The sequence below is a fragment of the Salmo salar genome, chromosome ssa04 (genome assembly GCF_905237065.1).
Source record: "Salmo salar chromosome ssa04, Ssal_v3.1, whole genome shotgun sequence".
Taxonomy (NCBI): Eukaryota; Metazoa; Chordata; class Actinopteri; order Salmoniformes; family Salmonidae; genus Salmo; species Salmo salar.
This window is the reverse complement of record NC_059445.1, coordinates 42,116,607-42,137,071: the sequence shown is the minus strand read 5'-3', so window position 1 is coordinate 42,137,071 and position 20,465 is coordinate 42,116,607. Positions and strand designations below refer to the sequence as shown.

The following is a 20,465-nucleotide window of genomic DNA, read 5'->3' as shown; positions in this document are numbered from 1 at the left end:
AGGAGGGGCTGATCAGCCTTGCTATAGGCCTAGACTGCAGGCTGCTCTGTTAAGAGAATAAATGTTTTGTCAACAGTTGACTTAAATGCTCTCAACTCATATCTTTGGGTATGCGAGTGAAGTGAATGCGAGCGGTATGCGAGTGATGTGTACATCTCGTCTGGCATCAGCAGACTGAGCTTCTGTTTGGAGATGAGATGATTGACAAAAAGGTCAGACTCAGAGGCAAATTTCAGACTTTACACAAGCCGTCTGAAAGAGCGTAGGATCCTGCTAAGCACAGAGCTACCACTCCTTAACGCTGAACTTCACACTGATTGGTGGGATTTAGGCTCTCTCTTTTCAAGTGAAGGGACATGTAAGATAGTATACCCCCACCGTGCACTACATAACTCTTATCTCCACCTAAGTCATTGTGTAGACCCTGTACCTACAACTTAGCTTGGATACACCAGCCTCTACCAGCAGATGGAATGAGTGTCACAGACACACACACAAAACATTTTTTGAACACGAGAAGCTAGCAGATAAACAGGTTTATCATGGAGAAAGATCTTACTGACTGGTAAAGGGGGGTTGACCTCAAACAGACTGAACAGTGGAAGGAGGACGTCAAGGAGGTTATGACACCCTAGGGGATTTCAAGTCAAATAAAACGAAACCCTGCACGTCTGCCTTAGTGACACGGGACAGATTGCCCAATCCGGGAGGTGAAATATCATTAGAGCAAACAAAGAATTTCAAACATGTAGGGTGTGCGGACTTGCACCACAAGTCAACTCCTTGAAAATGCTCCATCCCAGACGGCGTTTCTTAAAATCTTTAAGACGGCGAGGCAGAGAGAAAAAAAATGATGAAACACAATGCTCTTTAGTGATAACTTCATTGACTGACTGCATTGCACTTCTGCTAACCTAACCCTGCCTAATGGCCCCATGCTAGGGAGGTGTGCAGCTCAAAGGAGCCAGGCACACCTGGTTACACACACACACACACACACACACACACACACACACACACACACACACACACACACAAAACCCAGATAGACAAAATAAACAAACCAAATAACCAGTAAGGCATACCCACACTGATCCTTACTGCTAGTCTGCTACAGCACCTCAACCTTATAACGGCTCTATTGAAAAGGGGGACCACCAGATTTCCGTAAGGGGAGGCCCCATGGAACGGATCGTTGCTGGGTAAACACTTCAAACCTTTACCCTGAACAAACTGGGTTTCTTACTACGGTGACTTCCGTGCCCAGGACCACACAAGGCTTAGGCCACTGACGGAGGCCTATAATTGGATATGGAGGGCCAGGTGGCCTGGTGATCAGTTGGAGCTGATCTGTCGAGCCAGCCAGTGTTTCTAACTCCCCTGAACAGACCAGACCTGGGACAGGAGCCTGGAGCTACACAGCCCCCTGCGCTACACTCTGAAACACAGGCCACGCGAAACGGAGACACGGTGTGGGGCCAGAGCTGACCACGCACACCAGGAATAAAGGAAAAATACGTTTTGGGGGGAGTCATTTCATCATCTCTCTGAACTGGGGACTTCTGGATGGACTTTCTGCACTCTAACCCAACATAACATATTACATCAGGATCCAAAAAACTCTACAGATTTTCCATGTATTTTTGCAGCAGGTTTAGGAGCCACCAGAATAAGTGTTAATCCAGCCTGCCCCAGGGCAGGGGCCAGACTATTAGTAAGCTCTTACCTTGCAGCTGTTTGAACCTCCCCTCCAGGATGTTGGAGTACTGCACCTGGTTAACAAACGCCGCCGGGGAGAGACAGGGCTCCCTGTTTCGCTGGTGGTCCAGCTCCATGTTGGAGCGCTCTCTCCCTCTCTCTCTCAGCCTAAATCAACCTCAGGTATGGAGCTCTGCAGCGTGCCTGGGCCAGTGGGCTCTCCAGCATAGCACAGGGCCAGCAGGGCCGTCCCCAGGACAGGAGCGAGCTATCTACCTGTAGATTCTACTGAAGAAGCTACAGGCTTTAGTTGAAGAAAGTTCCGTTAGACCCAAAACGTGCTTTTTATGGATCGTTTTCCCTCGTAAAGTCCCAGTCCTCTAGCAGAGATTATGAGCAGAGCACGCCATACTATCCTCCACTTCAAAAAAAAGATATCCTCCTTTGTTTTTTATCCCACTTTCACTTCTTCACAGAGGTGCAGGAGTTTTTCCCAAACAAAACTAAGAACAGAATGTTCTCTTCTCGTTCACCTCTTCTGGAATCTGTGCCACACTCCTTTTCTCTGAGCAAAGTAGAAACCTTTAGAGCAGTAGAAGTTCTCCTCACAGTCAAATGAACACTGGCTCTTCCCTCCAAAACATTGAGCGCGCATTCAGCCTCATATACACACATACACACACTCTACACACACCTTGTTTGAGCACAACAGGAGAACCGGCTGTGGTCGGATGGCTGTGTAAACAGAGCCTGCTGCTCACGGAAAGCTGTGGCATTTGCATAAGGTGTGTTTTAGGGAGGAGCCTGAGAAAAGAGCGGGTGGATGGGCTGGATCAGTGGAGAGGGGTGTGGGCGGCTGGAGGAGTGGAGAGGTGGACTTAACCATTCAGCAAGGTACAGTAGGGAGAGGCAGACGATGGATCATTCCAGTCCTTTACAATGCCACAGTGGTAGTGTAGGAGGTGTGGTCAGCCAGTGAGGTGTCACACAAACCAGCGTCTACTGTTGTTGTTCTCCCATCCTCTGTCTCAGTCTTACATGATCTCTCTCTTCTCTTTCCGCTGCACGGGACTAAAATAAAGCGTTAAGACAGGAAGGAAGTAGTTGAGAAACTGGCAGCAGCAGTAGCATGCTCTTTCCTGCCTGAGCAGCGGAGAGTGATGAGTGAATGTGTGTGTGTGTGTGTGTGTGTGTGTGTGTGTGTGTGTGTGTGTGTGCGCGTGCGCTCAATCACTGTCCACTGAGGCCCACCTAATCAAAAACGCCTAAGCATCGATTTCCCGCATGTCTTCGTAAACACAACGATTTAACGCTACTAAAATAAAAATGTCAATGCATTCCTCAGAAATAAGTCGACATAACAGCCGTGTGCATTGCCCTCAGTGCTGTGCTCAACACTTAGCTGCAGCAGCAGAATGTCCTCCTGGATACGACACACCACAGCCGTGTTGTTCACTAGAAACAACTGAAATGAGCTTTCTTACAGGAAACGTTGGGGGTAAACCCTTCTCTTTTTCACACAAGTCAGGTCAGAGCCAGTGGCTGTGCTAAATCATACAGGAGCCCCTAAGATACAAGTTTGAAGTGTTGTATTAGTCATATACATGTACAGGATACACGTGGTATACACGTGGAACTAAATGTACAGGATACACGTGGAACTAAATGTACAGGATACACGTGGAACTAAATGTACAGGATACACGTGGAACTAAATGTACAGGATACACGTGGAACTAGATGTACAGGATACACGTGGAACTAGATGTACAGGATACACGTGGAACTAGATGTACAGGATACACGTGGAACTAGATGTACAGGATACACGTGGAACTAGATGTACAGGATACACGTGGAACTAGATGTACAGGATACACGTGGAACTAAATGTACAGGATACACGTGGAACTAAATGTACAGGATACACGTGGAACTAGATGTACAGGATACACGTGGAACTAGATGTACAGGATACACGTGGAACTAAATGTACAGGATACACGTGGAACTAGATGTACAGGATACACGTGGAACTAAATGTACAGGATACACGTGGAACTAGATGTACAGGATACACGTGGAACTAGATGTACAGGATACACGTGGAACTAAATGCTTACTTGCGGGCTCCTTCTCGACAACGCAACAATAAGAAATGATAACAGATAAGAATATGAACAGAGTAAACGGCTCAGTGGAATAGAATAAAACATTGTAAGTATAATACATTATAGTTCAATATTTACAAGTGTTTTGGGAAAAGGGGGGGGAATCGGGGGTTCAAGTGTTTATAACTGTGCGGTATTTAGCAATCAGAATCAGAGTCTGGTCACGGCGGTTGTGATGTGTGTGGGGGTAAGGCATGGGGGTTAGGCGTGGGGGTAAGGGAAGGGTACAGCCTGCCCTGTCCATGGGGCACGTGTTCAGATCTGATGTTTTACAGGCTGTGTTGGGGCTACTTTGGTTGTACAGTACAGGAGCCCTGCAGCCTGCTCTCATTAGAAGATCCAGGGGGCCAGGGTTTTCAGAGTGACCAGCACTTTCTAGAAGGAAGAGGCTTAATGAGGCCCAGAGAACAGACGCAGGCCTCTCACTGGGGGTGGGGGGTTCTGTCGCCAGGGGGTGATGAGAGGAGAGCAGAGCTCGGTGTTGCGCTCGTTGCTGTCCTGACCAAATACCAAACATCCCTGTTAACATGCAGGCCTGTAATGAGTGCAGGTGTGTGTGTGTTCACGCCTCGGGATAAAGAAGCTTCCTTCCTCTAGAAAACAGCTCGTCCACTTGCAGTACAGAGGGCTGGATATACAACCCTTTTCTGCAACTTGTGAAAACAAAAAGAGGGGGGAATATACAAGGAAGCATTTGGCAGGAGCTCCTGTATGAAGCACGGTGCAATTACAGATAATGGCCCGGTCTACGGACATGAGCAAGACAGTGGAGCAGAGAGGAGAGGGGGCGTGAACCATGTGAGGGGGGGAGTGAACCATGTGGGGGGGGGAGGAGTGAACCATGTGAGGGGGGGAGAAGAGAGGAGCGAACCATGTGGGGGGGGAGCAGAGCAGAGGAGAGGGGGAGTGAACCATGTGGGGGAGTGAACCATGTGAGGGGGAGAGGAGAGAACCATGTGGGGGGGGGGATTAGAGGAGCGATCCACTGGCAGGGCTGAAAGTAAACATCTCCACATCCTGCAACTCCTCCGCAAAGACCCAGGCAGGGAGAGGCGCCCGGGAACATTCCCCACACACAGCGGTCATACTAAAACCCCAGAATATCACTCAGACAGGCCTGTACACTGATGCTGCTAGAGGGTCTATTCTGTTCGTCTTCAGCACATTATTCTCTCTCTCTCTCTCTCTCTCTCTCTCTCTCTCTCTCTCTCTCTCTCTCTCTCTCTCTCTCTCTCTCTCTCTCTCTCTCTCTCTCTCTCTCTCTCTCTCTCTCTCTCTCTCTCTCTCTCTCTCTCTCTCTCTCTCTCTCTCTCTCTCTCTCTCTCTCTCTCTCTCTCTCTCTCTCTCTCTCTCTCTCTCTCTCTCTCTCTCTCTCTCTCTCTCTCTCTCTCTCTCTCTCTCTCTCTCTCTCTCTCTCTCTCTCTCTCTCTCTCTCTCTCTCTCACTCTCTCTCTCTCACACTCTCTCTCTCACACTCTCTCTCTCACACTCTCTCTCTCACACTCTCTCTCTCACACTCTCTCTCTCTCACACTCTCTCTCTCTCACACTCCAGAATCAACAACCTCCATATCATTCAGGACTGTTGCTTTGCGAGAAGGTCATCTAGTTCAGTCAGCCATTGTTCTGTCAATACCAACTGGAGGTATTTAAGGCCTTGGCTTCAAGTCAGCGCAGGGTCTGCCGGAGCCATGGCCCGGTCAGACACGGGTGCTGGCCGCGTCTCACTGGGTTAAATCGGCAGTGGAAATGCGGCATCAGTGTTCTGTCTCCGCACGGAGGGCCTCATTACATGCACTTTCACACCCTCCGCGGTCCCGTCCCTCTGACGGCTAACTCAGCCTGAGTCTGTCAGTGTGTCGTACCGTGGGTCCTACCTGCCATGTTACCTCCCAGGCATTTCACACTCCAGACAGTGTGTGAAGACGTCGCGGGACGACACACACACACACAGTTGGATGAGTCACACCAACACACAAGCAGGAAGTATTCAAATGAACAGCTGAGGGAAGGAGGCACTCCTAGGCCGTGGCAGGAATCAGACAGGTAACCGTAGATACAGACTACGCATGACATTTAGGACTCTAATCCTCAGACTACGGAGGCCTGGACATGACGGTTCGAGCTAGCTGTGCATAGATGAGTCTACACAAATGAGGGAGAAACCCATGCAAATGATCCTGAGCACAGGGGGCTGTTAGCACCGTCGCTGTGTAGGGGGGAGCAGAGGATGAGTCAACAGACAGGAACACAGAGGGGAATCCCATGAATGGAGTGAGAGAATGAAAGAGCAGAACACAAGTGTAGAAGGAGAGAGACAGAGAGCGAGATGGAGAGAGCGAGCGAGCCAGAGAGACATAACTGCTGCAGAATGTCAAAGAATGTACACATCAAGCTCCTACTTGCAAAATTACTTGGTATGAGTGGCATTCCCAGGAGATGAGTAAAGAGCTCTCACACACACACACACACACACACACACCCCTTGTCAAATACTATATGAAAAACACACACCTCCACTACTAGGTCACACTAGTTTGTCAGTCAGTTCAGTGTGACCTACTGTAGATGACAAACAGCCAACAGTTTGAATGAGTCTGTCACCACAAGGAGAAGGGTGGCTTTTCAATGTGTGATGAGGCTAAACTTTTAACAGCGCTTCCTTCTTCAGCACTATACTATCACATACCACAGTTGCACGTCGTGGTGTCGGATTCTCCCTCCAGCGTTGAGGGGTGGGGTGGCTTGTGTGTATGTGTGACCACAGAGAGATTTTGTCTGTTTAAAAATGGTAGAGTGAGAACAGAGGTGCCCGTCGCTGCTGCCTCTGGCTGCAGGGCTGCCTGGTGCTTCCCTCTGCTGGGCCTCCACATTACTGCAACCAGCGTGGCTGGTCATGTGCCACAACAGGACGGTGGACTGGGAACACACACACACTAGTCATACACCCCGACATTCACACACACACACTAAACGTACGCACAATACATACACACGCAGAAGCCGGCACTAACATCTGGGGCCTTGTCCTACCTGCCAGAGCTTTGATGCGCGAGCGCTCAAAGAGGCGTGCCGAGCTGTTCTCATTGTCCCAGTCGGTCTCTGCGGCCAGGTCCCAGCGGTTGTTGATGTCATTGTACTGCTGCTGGATCTCCTGGCTGTCGAAGTCGGTGGGAGAGATGGTGCTCATGGTGACCGGGGCTGGGGGAAAACCATCCAACCTGCAGGGGAACGGGGGGGGGGGGGGTAGAAGGTCAGTTGAGGTGCCTTGAAACCGTGTGATCTCTGGGTAATGACAGAGACGTGCCACGGCCATGCTCCTTCCCAGAACCTCTCCTTCCTTTCCCTGTGTTCTGACTAAGCGGTGGCACAGTAAGAGTTAAAGCCCCACCATAGAGAGGGGAAGGGGAGATACCTAGTCAGTTGCACAACTGAATGCCTTCAACTGAAATGTGTCTCCCCCATTTAACCCAACCCCTCTGAATCAGAGAGGTGCGGGGGGGGGACTGCCATAATCCACATCCACGTAGTCGGTGCCCGTTGAACAGTGGGTTAACTGTGGGGGGGAAAGAGTTTTCAGGTTTCTCCCTGGCTAAATTGACTACCATCCTCTATCTTCTGTGACAGCTATACAACCTCCCCTCCCCGTGGGGATCTATTCAGATTGAAACCCACAGACAGTTAACTAACAAGGCCCATTAGCTGACATGGCCTGTTTGTTTATGAGGACAGATAACAGATCGGATCTGTCTGTTTATCAAGGCCTTCTTTGTTTGTTCTGTTGTGTCTGGCTTTGTGTCTGTCGTAAGGCTCTTAGTGGGATCTAGGAGTGGGGGTTGAGTAGTAGGGCTGTTGTGGTAAAGGACGTCCACATGCTTCGGTTCAGCTCAGTGAAGCAAACGAGTGTACTCGCATACACTCTTAAAAAGGACCTAGGCTTGAAAAACCAAGACAAAAGCACCAATAGTACCGTTTGTCCATCTTGAGACGCCGTAAATAACTCAAGACGTCGGTTACAAATGTTTACGTTTTTTGCAGAGGAGATCTTAGTTGCACAATTTCACATCTAAACTAAGATGTTTGGTGGATTATTTCTCAAGTGAAAAATGTGCGCGAAAACGTGCCGTCTACCGTTAAATGACAACAAACACATCATTGAAGAATCCCTACTGTTGACCAATCACCGACAAAAGGGGGTAGACTTCAGCTTCCCGAAAGCTGAAAAGTAAAAAAAAAAACACAAAAAAAACCACCTTGCCGAAGGCCAAAATGAACAAAAACGTCAAAATGTATTCATAATATATGCACAAACTGTTCCGAATAGGAAGCGCGTGGACGCCTTAAGGCTTGGGGTCTTTATGTCGGAGCGATAGCGAGGCTGCTCCCCTGTCCTCAAATCAGGCTGACCAGCAGGCCTTCTGCTCCAGGCTCCATCTCTCCCTGCCCTGCAGGAGGCTGTCTTAATCCAGATGCTGCCTCTCTCCCTCCACCAAGATAGACAGCTCCTGCTGCTCCATGCTCTGCTATAGGAGACCACTCATCCGCTGAGCTAGTGCTGGGAAATAGGGAAGAGAAGACCTGCCAGAGGAGAGTTGACCTGCTACGAGAGCCATTTTCAAATAGTGGTAAATATGCATTCAGGCAAGTACGCACACACTGACTCACCCCCTAATTTAGAATTATCAAATTAGGCCTAGCTAAATCCATACCCCAAAGAATGAGCCCTTTAATACACAGACACACAGGAGCGACTGAGAAAAACAGAGGAACTTAAGCCTCATATACTCAGCAGATCCAGCAGAATGTGATGTCTTGCAGTACTGACCATTCATAGTCTCACATGGAGTATTCAGTCTCTTCTCCTGAGTCTGTCTTCCCTCAGCTATATAAAAAGGTTTACCTCAAATAAGCAGGAAGCATCATGGTAAGAACTGCGGACATATTCCAATGAAAGAACATTTGTCATTCCCAGTCCCTACGCCAAATAAACTGACATTAGACAGGGCCAGGAATGATGGAGAGAACGGAAAGAGTTCATATAAGGGGGACACCTTGTGGAGGATGGGGTGTTAAAACAAGAGATGGTATATGTGAGACAGGGCAGGATGTCTGTAGGGGCTCAGAGAACATTCCTATGGCGCATTTCCATTCAGGATTTACCCCAGTGTTTTACCCAAAAGGGTGAGATTTGTCTGTTTCCATCTATGCGGTCCGGCACCTGTGTCTCACTGCACCATGGCTCCAGCGGACCTGCTTTTACCTGGGGCCAAAGCCAGAGGCCACTGGTACTTTAACACCGTCTTACAAAGCAACAGTCTTGACGAAGCAGAGGTTGTTGATTTTGCTGTCCCGAGTTCTTATAGCTCAGAGAGACCGGTAGGATTGTCAAAGTGTACTTAGCACGTCTGAACAGTGTCTGCAGTCAATCTCTTCTGTGTTCACACAGCAAAGACCTTGATGTCGTCAGCTACTCAGCATTGTTAAAATACTCCAAACCAGAAGGTGGCAGTAGCATTGTTTGGCAATGCATGTCCGTGTGTGTTGCTTAGTGGTCTAGATTCCAATGTCGGTCTAGCTAGCTGCGCTAATGTTGCTATTTTGTAGAAATCCCTTGTTGATAATAGCCAGATGGCCACAGCTAGATTACTACCTAGCAAGAGAACAAAGAAACAATTTAATTCACTCTCCATCATCCAATACTGACAGTACCAGCACATAGCTAGCTAGCAAAATATTTGGCTAACATTAGCATATTCTCTAGTTAGCGCAACATAGCTAGCTAGCTAAGGACACTGCACTAATTCGGCAGCTGTTTCATGGAATCTAATCTATTGTGTTGCATGGTATATCGAAACTTGTGTACTTTTTCGATACAGAAAAAAAAACTGTTAGGTACTTCTGTCAAATGTGTCTCACATGATTGAGAGGATCCAAGTCTGCCCATCAGGCTCATCACTAGTTACCACAGCCACAAAGTCATAATTATGCTAAACCCCACCTATTTCTACAATAGTGTTGTGTGCAATTAGCCATCTACCACCCCATAGCCTAAATTGCATATGAAGTGTGACTGGCAGTGGCTGGAAGTCTATGGGTATCTGCCAGCATGATAGTAGATAGCACAATAACTGGAAGTCTATGGGTAACGCTAGTAATAAAACGCAACATGCAACAATTTCAAAGATTTTACTGAGTTAGGTCATAGTAGGAAATCAGTTAATTGAAATTAATGAATTAGGCCCTAATCTATGGATTTCACATGACTGGGCATGGGCCCACCCACTGGGCAGCCAGGCCCACCCACTCAGAATGAGTTTCTCCCCACAAAAGGGCTTTATTACATGCAGAAATACTCCTCAGCACCCCTCCCCCACAGACGATCTCACAGGTGAAGAGGCCAAATGTGAAGGTCCTGGGCTGGTGTGGTTACACATGGTCTGAGGTTGTGAGGTCAGTTGGATGTACTGCAAAATTCTCTAAAAACGAAAGAGGTGACTTGTGGTAAAAAAAAAAATGAACATTCAATTATCTGGCAACGGCTCTGTTGGACATTCCTGCAGTCAGCATGCCAATTGCACGCTACCACAAAACATGAGACATCTTTGGCATTGGGTTGTGTGACAAAACTGCACATTTCAGAGTGGCCTTTTATTGTCCCCAGCACAAGGTGCACCTGTGTAATGATCATACTGTTTAAACAGCTTCTTGATATGCCACACCTGTCAGGTGGATGGATAATCTTGGTAAAGGAGAAATGCTCACTAACAGGGACACATGCACAACATTTGAGAGAAATAGGTTTATATGCGCATGGGAAATATCTGGGATCTTCTACAAGTACAAATGGCAGGTTCGTCACAACCGGGTTGGCACGCAGCAGGTGCCGCTTTTGTTCTAGTAATAAAAGGAACGGCCTCCCACTGTGATAAGGACCTATCGGCAGTCTATCGGCAGTGAGATTCTCAGTGGGCTTCATGTCACACGCCTAATGGATACACAACGACACTAGAGCTTATATTAACTTAAAACACTGGCAACACACTGATGTGGGGGTAAGTCTCCATGGAAATGCAGCACTAGTGAGGTGAAGGAGGAAGAAATTGTGTCATACAGGGCCAGCCAATACAGTCCATCCAGTACGGTTATGCCTTCATGGGACTCTTAGCTAGCTACCTGGTGATGTAATATGTTCGATGAACATGGACCAGGGTAGTGAGTCTTTGTGACAGACATTGAGGGGACTGAATAAAACGGTCTCTAATAACATCTCGCAGGACCATCTATTCCACTGCCGAAACGTACCTCATCAAGGGCCTCACGGTGAAATCACATTTCGAAATCAAATTCAGGAAATCAACGAGTCAGCCTACAAGGGGACGGAACACACACAGACACCTTGCTACAGAACATAATGTCACACAGGCGCGTGCGTCGCTCCTCACGCATGTAAATATCAAAACAAAGAGAAGAAGAAGCAGGGTAAATCCCATTAGTCAGATTAGGAAGTGGCTCAGAATAGAAACTCAGTCATTATCCTTGGATTAAAGCGAGACAGGAGGAACTGTCGGCGACGCCTCCCTCCAGTCCACCCCCGCAACCCGCCGACCCCGTTACCTCCCCACAGACAGACAGGCAGTTATGATGGGCCCTCTGGGGATGACTGACTGACCAGGCCCCTGCTAGAGCCTGGAAGAGCTTTGGTCCTTGGTACCTGGACCCAACACAACAAGGAGGACATCGCGTTCCCCGGACGAACGGGCGGCCATGGCGACCACCACTTCCTGTACATGGAGCAGGGGTATGACGGGAATGGTGATGGGTGGGTGTGGTGGAGAGGGGAATTGGGGGAAGGAGATGGTACTAGGGGACTGGGGGTGTAAGGGTGTAATCCCTGCTATGGCTAGGAGGAGCTGGGGCTCAGTGTCTGGACTAATCACTCCTGATTGGATCAGACACACAATCCCCTGACCCACTATGACACAGACCCTCACACTTCCACAGCCTCCAATACAGGGCACAACCCACACTCTACGATACAACCAGCCTATGACGTAGCCTACGACACACAGCCTCCGTCTGACCTAGCCAATAGACACAGCTCCGAGCCTAGCCAATAGACACAGCTCCGAGCCTAGCCAATAGACACAGCTCCGAGCCTAGCCAATAGACACAGCTCCGAGCCTAGCCAATAGACACAGCTCCGAGCCTAGCCAATAGACACAGCTCCGAGCCTAGCCAATAGACACAGCTCCGAGCCTAGCCAATAGACACAGCTCCGAGCCTAGCCAATAGACACAGCTCCGAGCCTAGCCAATAGACACAGCTCCGAGCCTAGCCAATAGACACAGCTCCGAGCCTAGCCAATAGACACAGCTCCGAGCCTAGCCAATAGACACAGCTCAGAGCCTAGCCAATAGACACAGCTCCAAGCCTAGCCAGCCTCCCACTCTGAGCCTAGAATACACACACAACCTCTGAACACAGCCTACGACACAGCCTCCTCCGAAACAGCATCCCACAATTTTGTTCTACAAAGTTAATGAGGCAAAAAGACCTTTATGTCTGACATTTTTCATCATGATACCTGGCTGTCACCACCACCTCTATCCTCCAAATCGCGTCATCACACTAGTCATATCAACAGCGCGTGCCTTAGAAGAGTACAACTCAAAGTAAAAGAATGACAGTTTAAAAAAGGCCTTCTCTGATATCTAATGAGTGAATTACAATATTCCCCTGGTCACTGATAAAGGTGATGAATTGGAGGGGACATAAACCAATAGGGCTTAGAGCTAGGGAGGGAGGGCCAGACACAGGACCCAGGAGGAGTGCATCTGCCTGCAGGGGATGAGACGACAGGGCTTTGTTAAGACTGTCTGCTCCATACACACAAGCCAAAAATAGGGAGCCTACAGCTTTCTCACACATGCAGTCTTTTAATACACTAACTACAGATCAACGAATAACCTCCTTCATGCACATATTCATTCCCAGCACACACATCATCCGACTCACACACCCACCAACCCCATCTAAGCATATTAACCCCTTACACTTGTGGAAACTGGCCTATATGGACAGGGCTAAATTGAAATGTTTCTTAATGAAGAAATATGTAATGCATAATTAGTGGACCCCAGGAAGGGTAGCTGCTGCTTCTGTAAAAGCTCAATGGGGATCCAAATGAACAAATACCCCTGGTAGCAATTAAAAGGGAACAGTTTGGAGATTATGGGGAAATTATTCAGTTCACCTGTTCAGAAAATTGACAGTTCACCTGACAAGACTGAATGCAAACATTACAATGTTGATTTTATGAGCATTTTACATTTACTGTACTTTTCGCCGCATTTGTTGTTAACAAAAGCTGAAAATATTTTAGATGCATTCAGTAACATAAGAATATTCTTGGGAAAATGTGGGTAGGTGCAACATAGAACAACAAAATGACAAGGGTTTGAGAGAGGTCTAACTGGTGTTTCCAAGTGGCCCCACACCTCTCCAAAGTGTGCACGGTTCCTAAGTCATTTCAATGCACTTTTATGACTCAAAGAAGAGTCTTCAACTAGAAGTAGCTTTTTGAGCTCTCCTAGCTGTGCCATTGAGGAACTAGTGCAAGAACACTTGTGGTTGTTCTGTTTGGAACACAGCCCTGAATCCCTGCCTTTACACAATTACTTGTCGTTTACGCAATCCAAAATTGCTCTATTATAAATCGCAATCTGGAGCAGGTGGGAATCATTTGAAAGATTGTTCTATTGCCAACACGACTAGCTAAATTATAAAATACCATTCTTACAGTGTTAGGCTTTCACAAGGCAATTCAGAAAAGCATGAGTCATAAGTGCATTCAGATGTGTGGCCTATGGCAAATTTTCTTCACAATACAACAAACGGGCTCATTCTGGTCAGGACATCCCAGGGTATGACGTCATGTCGTCTTGTAACTGGACATCAAGCATAGTGATCATAAACGTTGACACATATGGAAATGTGAAGTGCAACTTTGGACTCGCAGGTGTTTGACTTTCTCTATATGCCGTCAAAGCAGTATTATTATAATCCTCAACGCCTCATCTTTCAAAATACATCGAGTCCTCGTAATTTATAGCTCCCCCCCCCCCCACTCAGACGACAAAAGAAATGTGCTAAATTAGCAGGAGGGATGGGGGCAACATTTTGTCGCACGGTGCTCAAGTTCAGAACGGCTGTCAGTCAAAACCCATATAGCGTTGTGAAGAGGAGACCCAGAGCTCTGACGTCATGTATAGCGCTTTACTGTACAGCCCGTGAGCTCTGACGTCATGTATGGCGCGTTACTGTACAGCCACTGCATCCCAATTAAGGCCCTTATCAGTGTCCAAATTGTCAACCCGTATATAAAGGTACAAGTGTACAAGTGTAAAGCGCTACCACCTCCCTAATCACCCTTAATGTATGTTGCACAGCTCTAATGTATAGAGAATTTGGGTGACTCTCCTCCCTGCAGTGCAGCCGACCCTGTAATAATCAGATCAGCCCCCCTCTGGTCCCCCTCTCCTCGTCATCGTGCGCCTGCCTCGTGTTGACAGCCAGTATGGTGGAAGAGCATGTTTACGCCTGCCGAGCTGTTGCAGTGGACTTACGGGACAAACCTATGAGCCTCAACCCAAAATGGATGATGTACTAAATGTGCCACGGTTGTCCTGGGAAAAAAATAATAAAATAAAAAAAAATATATAGAAATTATAAAAAATAAAAAAAATGTTATATATATATATATATATAAATAAATAGCCTTGTGACCCTTTAACAGAGACAGAGGGAAAACAGAGGGAAAACAAAAAACAGAGTGTGGCGGTCATAAACCAACAAGATGTCACAGCTAGAATGGGGTGCTAAGATGGTGGGGTGCGTAGATACTGAACGCTGTGGAACTCTTCCTGTACACCCGTTCATCACCATGAAAAACTGTCAACCGGGCGAGAGACAGAGAGAGTGAGGGATCACAACAGATCAGTGTGTCTTCAGGTCATTACAGATTAACATGACATCTTGGTTACTTTAGGGGGACATTAGCTTTCTAATCTTGAGATGGACAACAACAAAAAAACTGACTGAAATATGCAGGGGCATTGGCTTTCAGAAATCATTATTTTCAAAACGCAGACAATCAAAATCGGTATTTTAAACCACTTCACCTGTGTTTTATATTGAAAGTCAGTGGGGTTTTGTTCTTCAAGCGATAAGGGGCGTGCAACTATCGTTTCTATAACCACTCACAATACATTAGTACAATACATTCGGCAGAAACAACAGACAGAAGGGCAACGCTATTCGGCTAGCAGCCACACAAGTAAATTAGCTTAAAAATAACTATTTTTTGCAAAAACGATGCATGGCCATCACATTTTGAATATTTATCATTATAAATAAATAAATACAAATATATATATCACCGACAACGATGAGACAGCATATAGGGAGGTCAGAGACCTGACCGTGTGATGCAAGGACAACAACTTTCCTCAACGTGATCAAGATAAAGGAGATGATTGTGGACTACAGTAAAAGGAGGACCGAGCACACCCCCATTCTCATCGACGGGGCTGTAGTGGAGCAGGTTGAGAGCTTCAAGTTCCTTGGTGTCCACATCACCAACAAACTAACATGGTCCAAGCACACCAAGACAGTCGTGAAGAGGGCACGACAAAACCCATTCCTCCTCAGGAGTGAAAAGATTTGGCATGGGTCCTCAGATCCTCAAAAGGTTTTACAGCTGCACCATCGAAAGCATCCTGACTGGTTGCATCCCTGCCTGGTATGGCAACTGCTCTGCCTCCGACCGCAAGGCACTACAGAGGGTAGTGCGTATGGCCCAGTACATCACTGTGGCCAAGCTTCCTGCCACCCAGGACCTCTATACCAGGCGGTGTCAGAGGAAGGCCCTAAGAATTGTCAAAGACTCCAGCCACCCCAGTCATAGACTGTTCTCTCTGCTACCGCATGGCAAGCGGTACCGGAGCAGCAAGTCTAGGTCAAAAAGGCTTCTTAACAGCTTCTACCCCCAAGCCATAAGACTGCTGAACAGTTAATCAAATGGCTACCCGGACCATTTGCATTGTCCCCACCCCATCCCCCATTTTTACGCAGCTGCTACTCTTGTTTATTATCCATGCATAGTCACTTTACCTCTACCTACATGAACATATTACCTCAACACCGGTGCCCCCCCCCCCACCCCAACACATTGACTCTGTACCGGTACCCCCTGTATATAGCCCCGCTATTGTTATTTACTGCTGCTCTTCAATTATTTGTTATTCTTATCTCTTACTTTTTTTGTTTCTTTAAACTGCACTGTTGGTTAAGGGCTTGTAAGTAAGCATTTCACTGTAAGGTCTACACCTATTGTATTCGGGACATGACAAATTTTGATTTGATATCGTTCATTACAATAAGCAGCCTATTCAAGAGAAATGTGATGTTTGAAATGAAATACGTTTTCTAATATGGGTGATTGTTAATGAGACAATTGATGGCTACAACCATCAAAGTAGTAGTAAAAAAAAACTGGTTCACATTAATGCTATAAACGTATGGTTGTATTTATCATTATCGCATCAATTCAGGCAATTTATCGCGATATTTGTCCATATGGCCCAGCTCTAGTAGGAAGACTAGTGTTGGTGGCTATTCTGGCACGGAGAGGGCATCACCTTCAGGAGAACGATGGGAGCTTGGAAGAACGAGGGAAAGCAGGACAGAGCAAGCAGCAGCATCACAACCCCTTTTTCCTCGCTCTCCATTCTCTCCCTCCCTGACCTGCTTTCCTCTCCGCTAGCTGATCTGTTTTTCACTGCACCAGTTAATCAGGGAGAAATGGAGCCCAGCACGGTCGCCAGGAGGGAATTACCCCAGCGCACAACATGCCAGATGAGCACACGCGCCACACTACGCCCGGGGGATGGGGCCACACTTCACTTCCTCACCCAGACAGACAGACGGGCTGTAAGCCGGGCCATGCATCCGATCCCCCCTCCAACACCACAACAATACTTAAGCTTTCTTTGTCAGACAGAGAATACAGTCTTATAGGAACCACACACACACTGTTCATCAAATAATTTAGTTTTGCCATTCCCAGAGCTGAACTGTGGAAAATAAGGATGGAGGCTGCATGACCGCCCAGACAAACCCCCCACAGCACTGGACGATATCTCTCTATGGCTATATGCCAGGTGTATTCAAATCTTACCCTATGAAGTCCAGAGCCTGCTGGTTTTCTGTTCTACCTGATAATTAATTGCACCCACCTGGTGTCCCAGGTCTAAATCTGTCCCTGATTAGAGGGGCACAATGGAAGAATGCAGTGAAACTGGCTTCTAGGTCCTGAGTTGAGTTGTAGGCCTATATGCTAATAATCAGGAATTCTAATCTCTGCAGCAAGACCCCTCTACCCACAGCCTCTCCTCTCCTGGGGGGGGGGGGGTAACCCCTCTCTGGCTCCATGTCCTACTGTCAGTCAAGCTCAGATGGGGTAGGACAGGAGTAGGGGCGAGATCCCCAAAAAGCCCAGCACAAAGCCCATCACGCCAGTGGCCCGACACAATGGAGGAGTCAGCAGAGACAGGGGCCAGCAGCTCACGCCTTTCCTGTTTGCAGAAATGAGGTGGCCAGAGACACGCATGTATCAGATGGCCACTCACAGAGGCGCTGATCCAGCCCTGAATGCTTTTCTGAATAGAGCAGCGGCGGCCCATTGTCAGCCTGTAGCGTCGCATTCATCAAACACTCCAACGCCCCCCCCCCCGCAGAATGCTCGCCAACACGGAGTCCTCCAGAGAGAGAACGCCCTCTCCATGACATACTCTCCTATTTCTCTCTCCATCACTTCAACACCTCTACCACCCCCACATCTCTCCAAGGAACGTGTTTCGTTTTCCCCATCAGTGGCCATTCAAACCCACTCCCATTAGCCAGATTGATTCACTCATACAAACGACACTCATCATGCCATCGCTGCGCTCACCCACGTCATGCATTCACCCGCGGAACACGCGTACCAGGCGCTCAAGGCTTTTATCCATATAAAAACACCCACACAAACCTCTACTACATGCTTAATCTAGTGGAACACTCACAGACAGACAGACATAGCTTCACAGACAGACTAAAGACAGTTTCTTATAGGCATACATGTAATGTAATGTGACACACCAGAGACTTTAGGCCTATTCTCTCATTTGTGGCTAGCTCAAATTCAGTTGTGTTTAAAACTGAACACCTTTTTAGCAAAAATGTGACCGATAGGTTGGATTCGGTCTTACGTAGCAACATTTGAATATTTATTATATTTTTTTACATTGGATTAAAGTAGAGACTTAGAGCTAGAAAATGGTACATCATGCACTACAGTCAAGGAACAACGGGAAAGTAATTCTGCTTTGAAAGTTGATCAACTTGTAACTTCACTTTTGAAAAAAATGGCCCTTGAATGAAGAGCTCTTCTTAGTCTACACCCATTCAGCATCGCTCACACGCTCTTAAGCTTTAGCCCCAACCATCTCTTTAAAGATTCCCATGTGAGGCTATGTACTAAACAACCAAAGATCTCAAGACTAAAGGCTGGCTTATACTATGGTTGTGATCGTAAATTTCATCTGGAGTGCCAGTGTGTGCTCTCGGCGTTCATGAACTCAGAACATTGTCAGATTGTCTGTTCGTAAATTGAGAGCGTTTCGCTCTCGGAGCGTTCAGAGCGCACACTGGATGCTCTGGCGACTGCAACTGTGCTGCTGGCAATGATTTAATTAAGCTTTTTTTGCCAACGTTTACTGACACCGGGCATATTCAGCGGGTGTTGAGTGTTTGTAAATTAGTCAATTATTCTGCCCTCTGGCACACTCAGACGAGAGTGCTCTGAAATCGGAGTAGATAGACGTAGCTGGTGAATTCGCTTTGGCTATCGACAGTTGTTGCAGTGACATCATGAACATTCTATTGAAATGGTTACTTGCATAGTGGAGTCTTTTGTTAAGACATGTAGCTAGCTAGCTAGCTAAACAATGAACCATAATCCCAGCGTTACTACCCTGCATGAATCTGCAGGTAGCTAACCAACCAGGTTCAATGTTAGCTAGCTAACATTAGGCTATAACTAGCAATGCAAATGGCTCTGAGATACTAATAATATTACTAAACTGGTCATACACGTTACGTCAGCTAGATAGCTAGCTAACTGACGGTAGCTGGCTCGCTAACAGTACACCAACTTGAAATGAAAACAACTTTCTGACAAAATTAGAAACATATCTGAAAATGTATCTAGCTAGACTCTTACCCGTATACATGGATGGACGCTTCTCCCCCCTCTGTCACGGATGCCATGGTTGCCCTTCGTTTGAAGATGTAATATGCATGTTTTATACAAAATCCTTGTGTGTTCTCTTTGACTCAGTCTGCATATTGCTATCAAAACGCCAGAATTTGTGTGAAGTAGTGACGCGTGACATACGCCTAGTTTCCCGAAACGAATGTGAAAGACCATGACGGCTTCAGCCACAGAACATCAACTACAATGTATTAAAATGCCCAGAGAAGGGAGACCGGAGCAAATCGATATTGTACAGGATGGGCCTGGCTATACATAGACAAATCGCACAAGCCATTTCTCCACATGGGACAAGCAATAAGAACACTATACTAAAAGCTAGGTTTCATTACTCAACACTAGGTAACAGAAATGGCATGACTGTGCAATAGGCTAATTATGGCATGACTGGCCAGGAATAAGGGCAACATCTGTGTGTTATCTCCATCTAGGCTACATTCTAACGCAAGAGTCAAGTTTAGTAATGAAGCTATGAGCGCAGGAACTATCAACTCCATTCTCCTCCCTTTTATTGTGCTCGGTTTGAATTTGTAATGTAGCCAAACTGGCAGAAGTGAGCCATCCAATGCACTCATGACCTGCAGCACAAATGCCACCCACAGGGCCTGGGTCATGAGGCGTAGGAGAAAGGTCAGGGTCGGCACTCCCCTTGGGTAACAGAGACCTTCAGCCTAAATCACGGTCACGGAAAACCTCACAGATCCCAACATAGGGTTCTTTCAGCAGATTTCCTTACAGTCAATCATTCCCAGCCTAAACTCTGAACCTTAGGCCCTTCTCCATTTAAGGCAATGGATGGACGCCCGATCAGTTCAACAGATTGTTGCTTCTTTACTTGAGATGGCTCAAAAAGGAGCTCTGGCGGACTTGTGTGAAGCCCATTCTCTAAGCTGCAGTAAACCTGGGGGGGGATTTAGGAAGAATTCCAAAAGCCCAGCATGGACTCCACAGGGAAAAATTAGGAACACATGTTCAAATGTTGGACTCACAAGGCCAGAGGAGGCGTGAGGGCAAACGGATGTGTCCACAACTTGCAAAACATCCCCCACCCCCTCTATCCTGGGCGGCAAAACTCCTGCCTGCCTTGGATAACTGGACGGATGATGTGGGGGACAAACTTATCACCATCTCCAAAACAGAGCAAATTGCCAGGGGACTGCATTTTCCAATACAAGAGAAACATTGCAAAACAACAACGTAATACAATCTAATTTGGGGCAACAT

At 47.2% G+C, this 20,465-nt stretch overlaps 1 protein-coding gene across 6 annotated transcripts in view; it reads right to left on the bottom strand.

Moving 5' to 3' along the window:
• The window catches only part of LOC106603118 (spectrin beta chain, non-erythrocytic 1), a 96,985-nt gene that overhangs the window by 59,297 nt on the left and 17,223 nt on the right, over nucleotides 1-20,465 (bottom strand). For 4 of the 6 annotated variants that reach the window (XM_014196369.2, XM_014196370.2, XM_014196373.2 and 1 more), the window contains exon 2: nucleotides 6,902-7,089. In XM_014196369.2, the coding sequence (XP_014051844.2) occupies nucleotides 6,902-7,058 (157 nt within the window). In that variant the 5' untranslated portion in view covers nucleotides 7,059-7,089. Of the gene's footprint in view, nucleotides 1-1,726; nucleotides 2,651-6,901; nucleotides 7,090-20,465 lie in introns of those variants that run through there. The other 2 variants (XM_014196372.2, XM_014196374.2) reach the window with 2 other exon arrangements.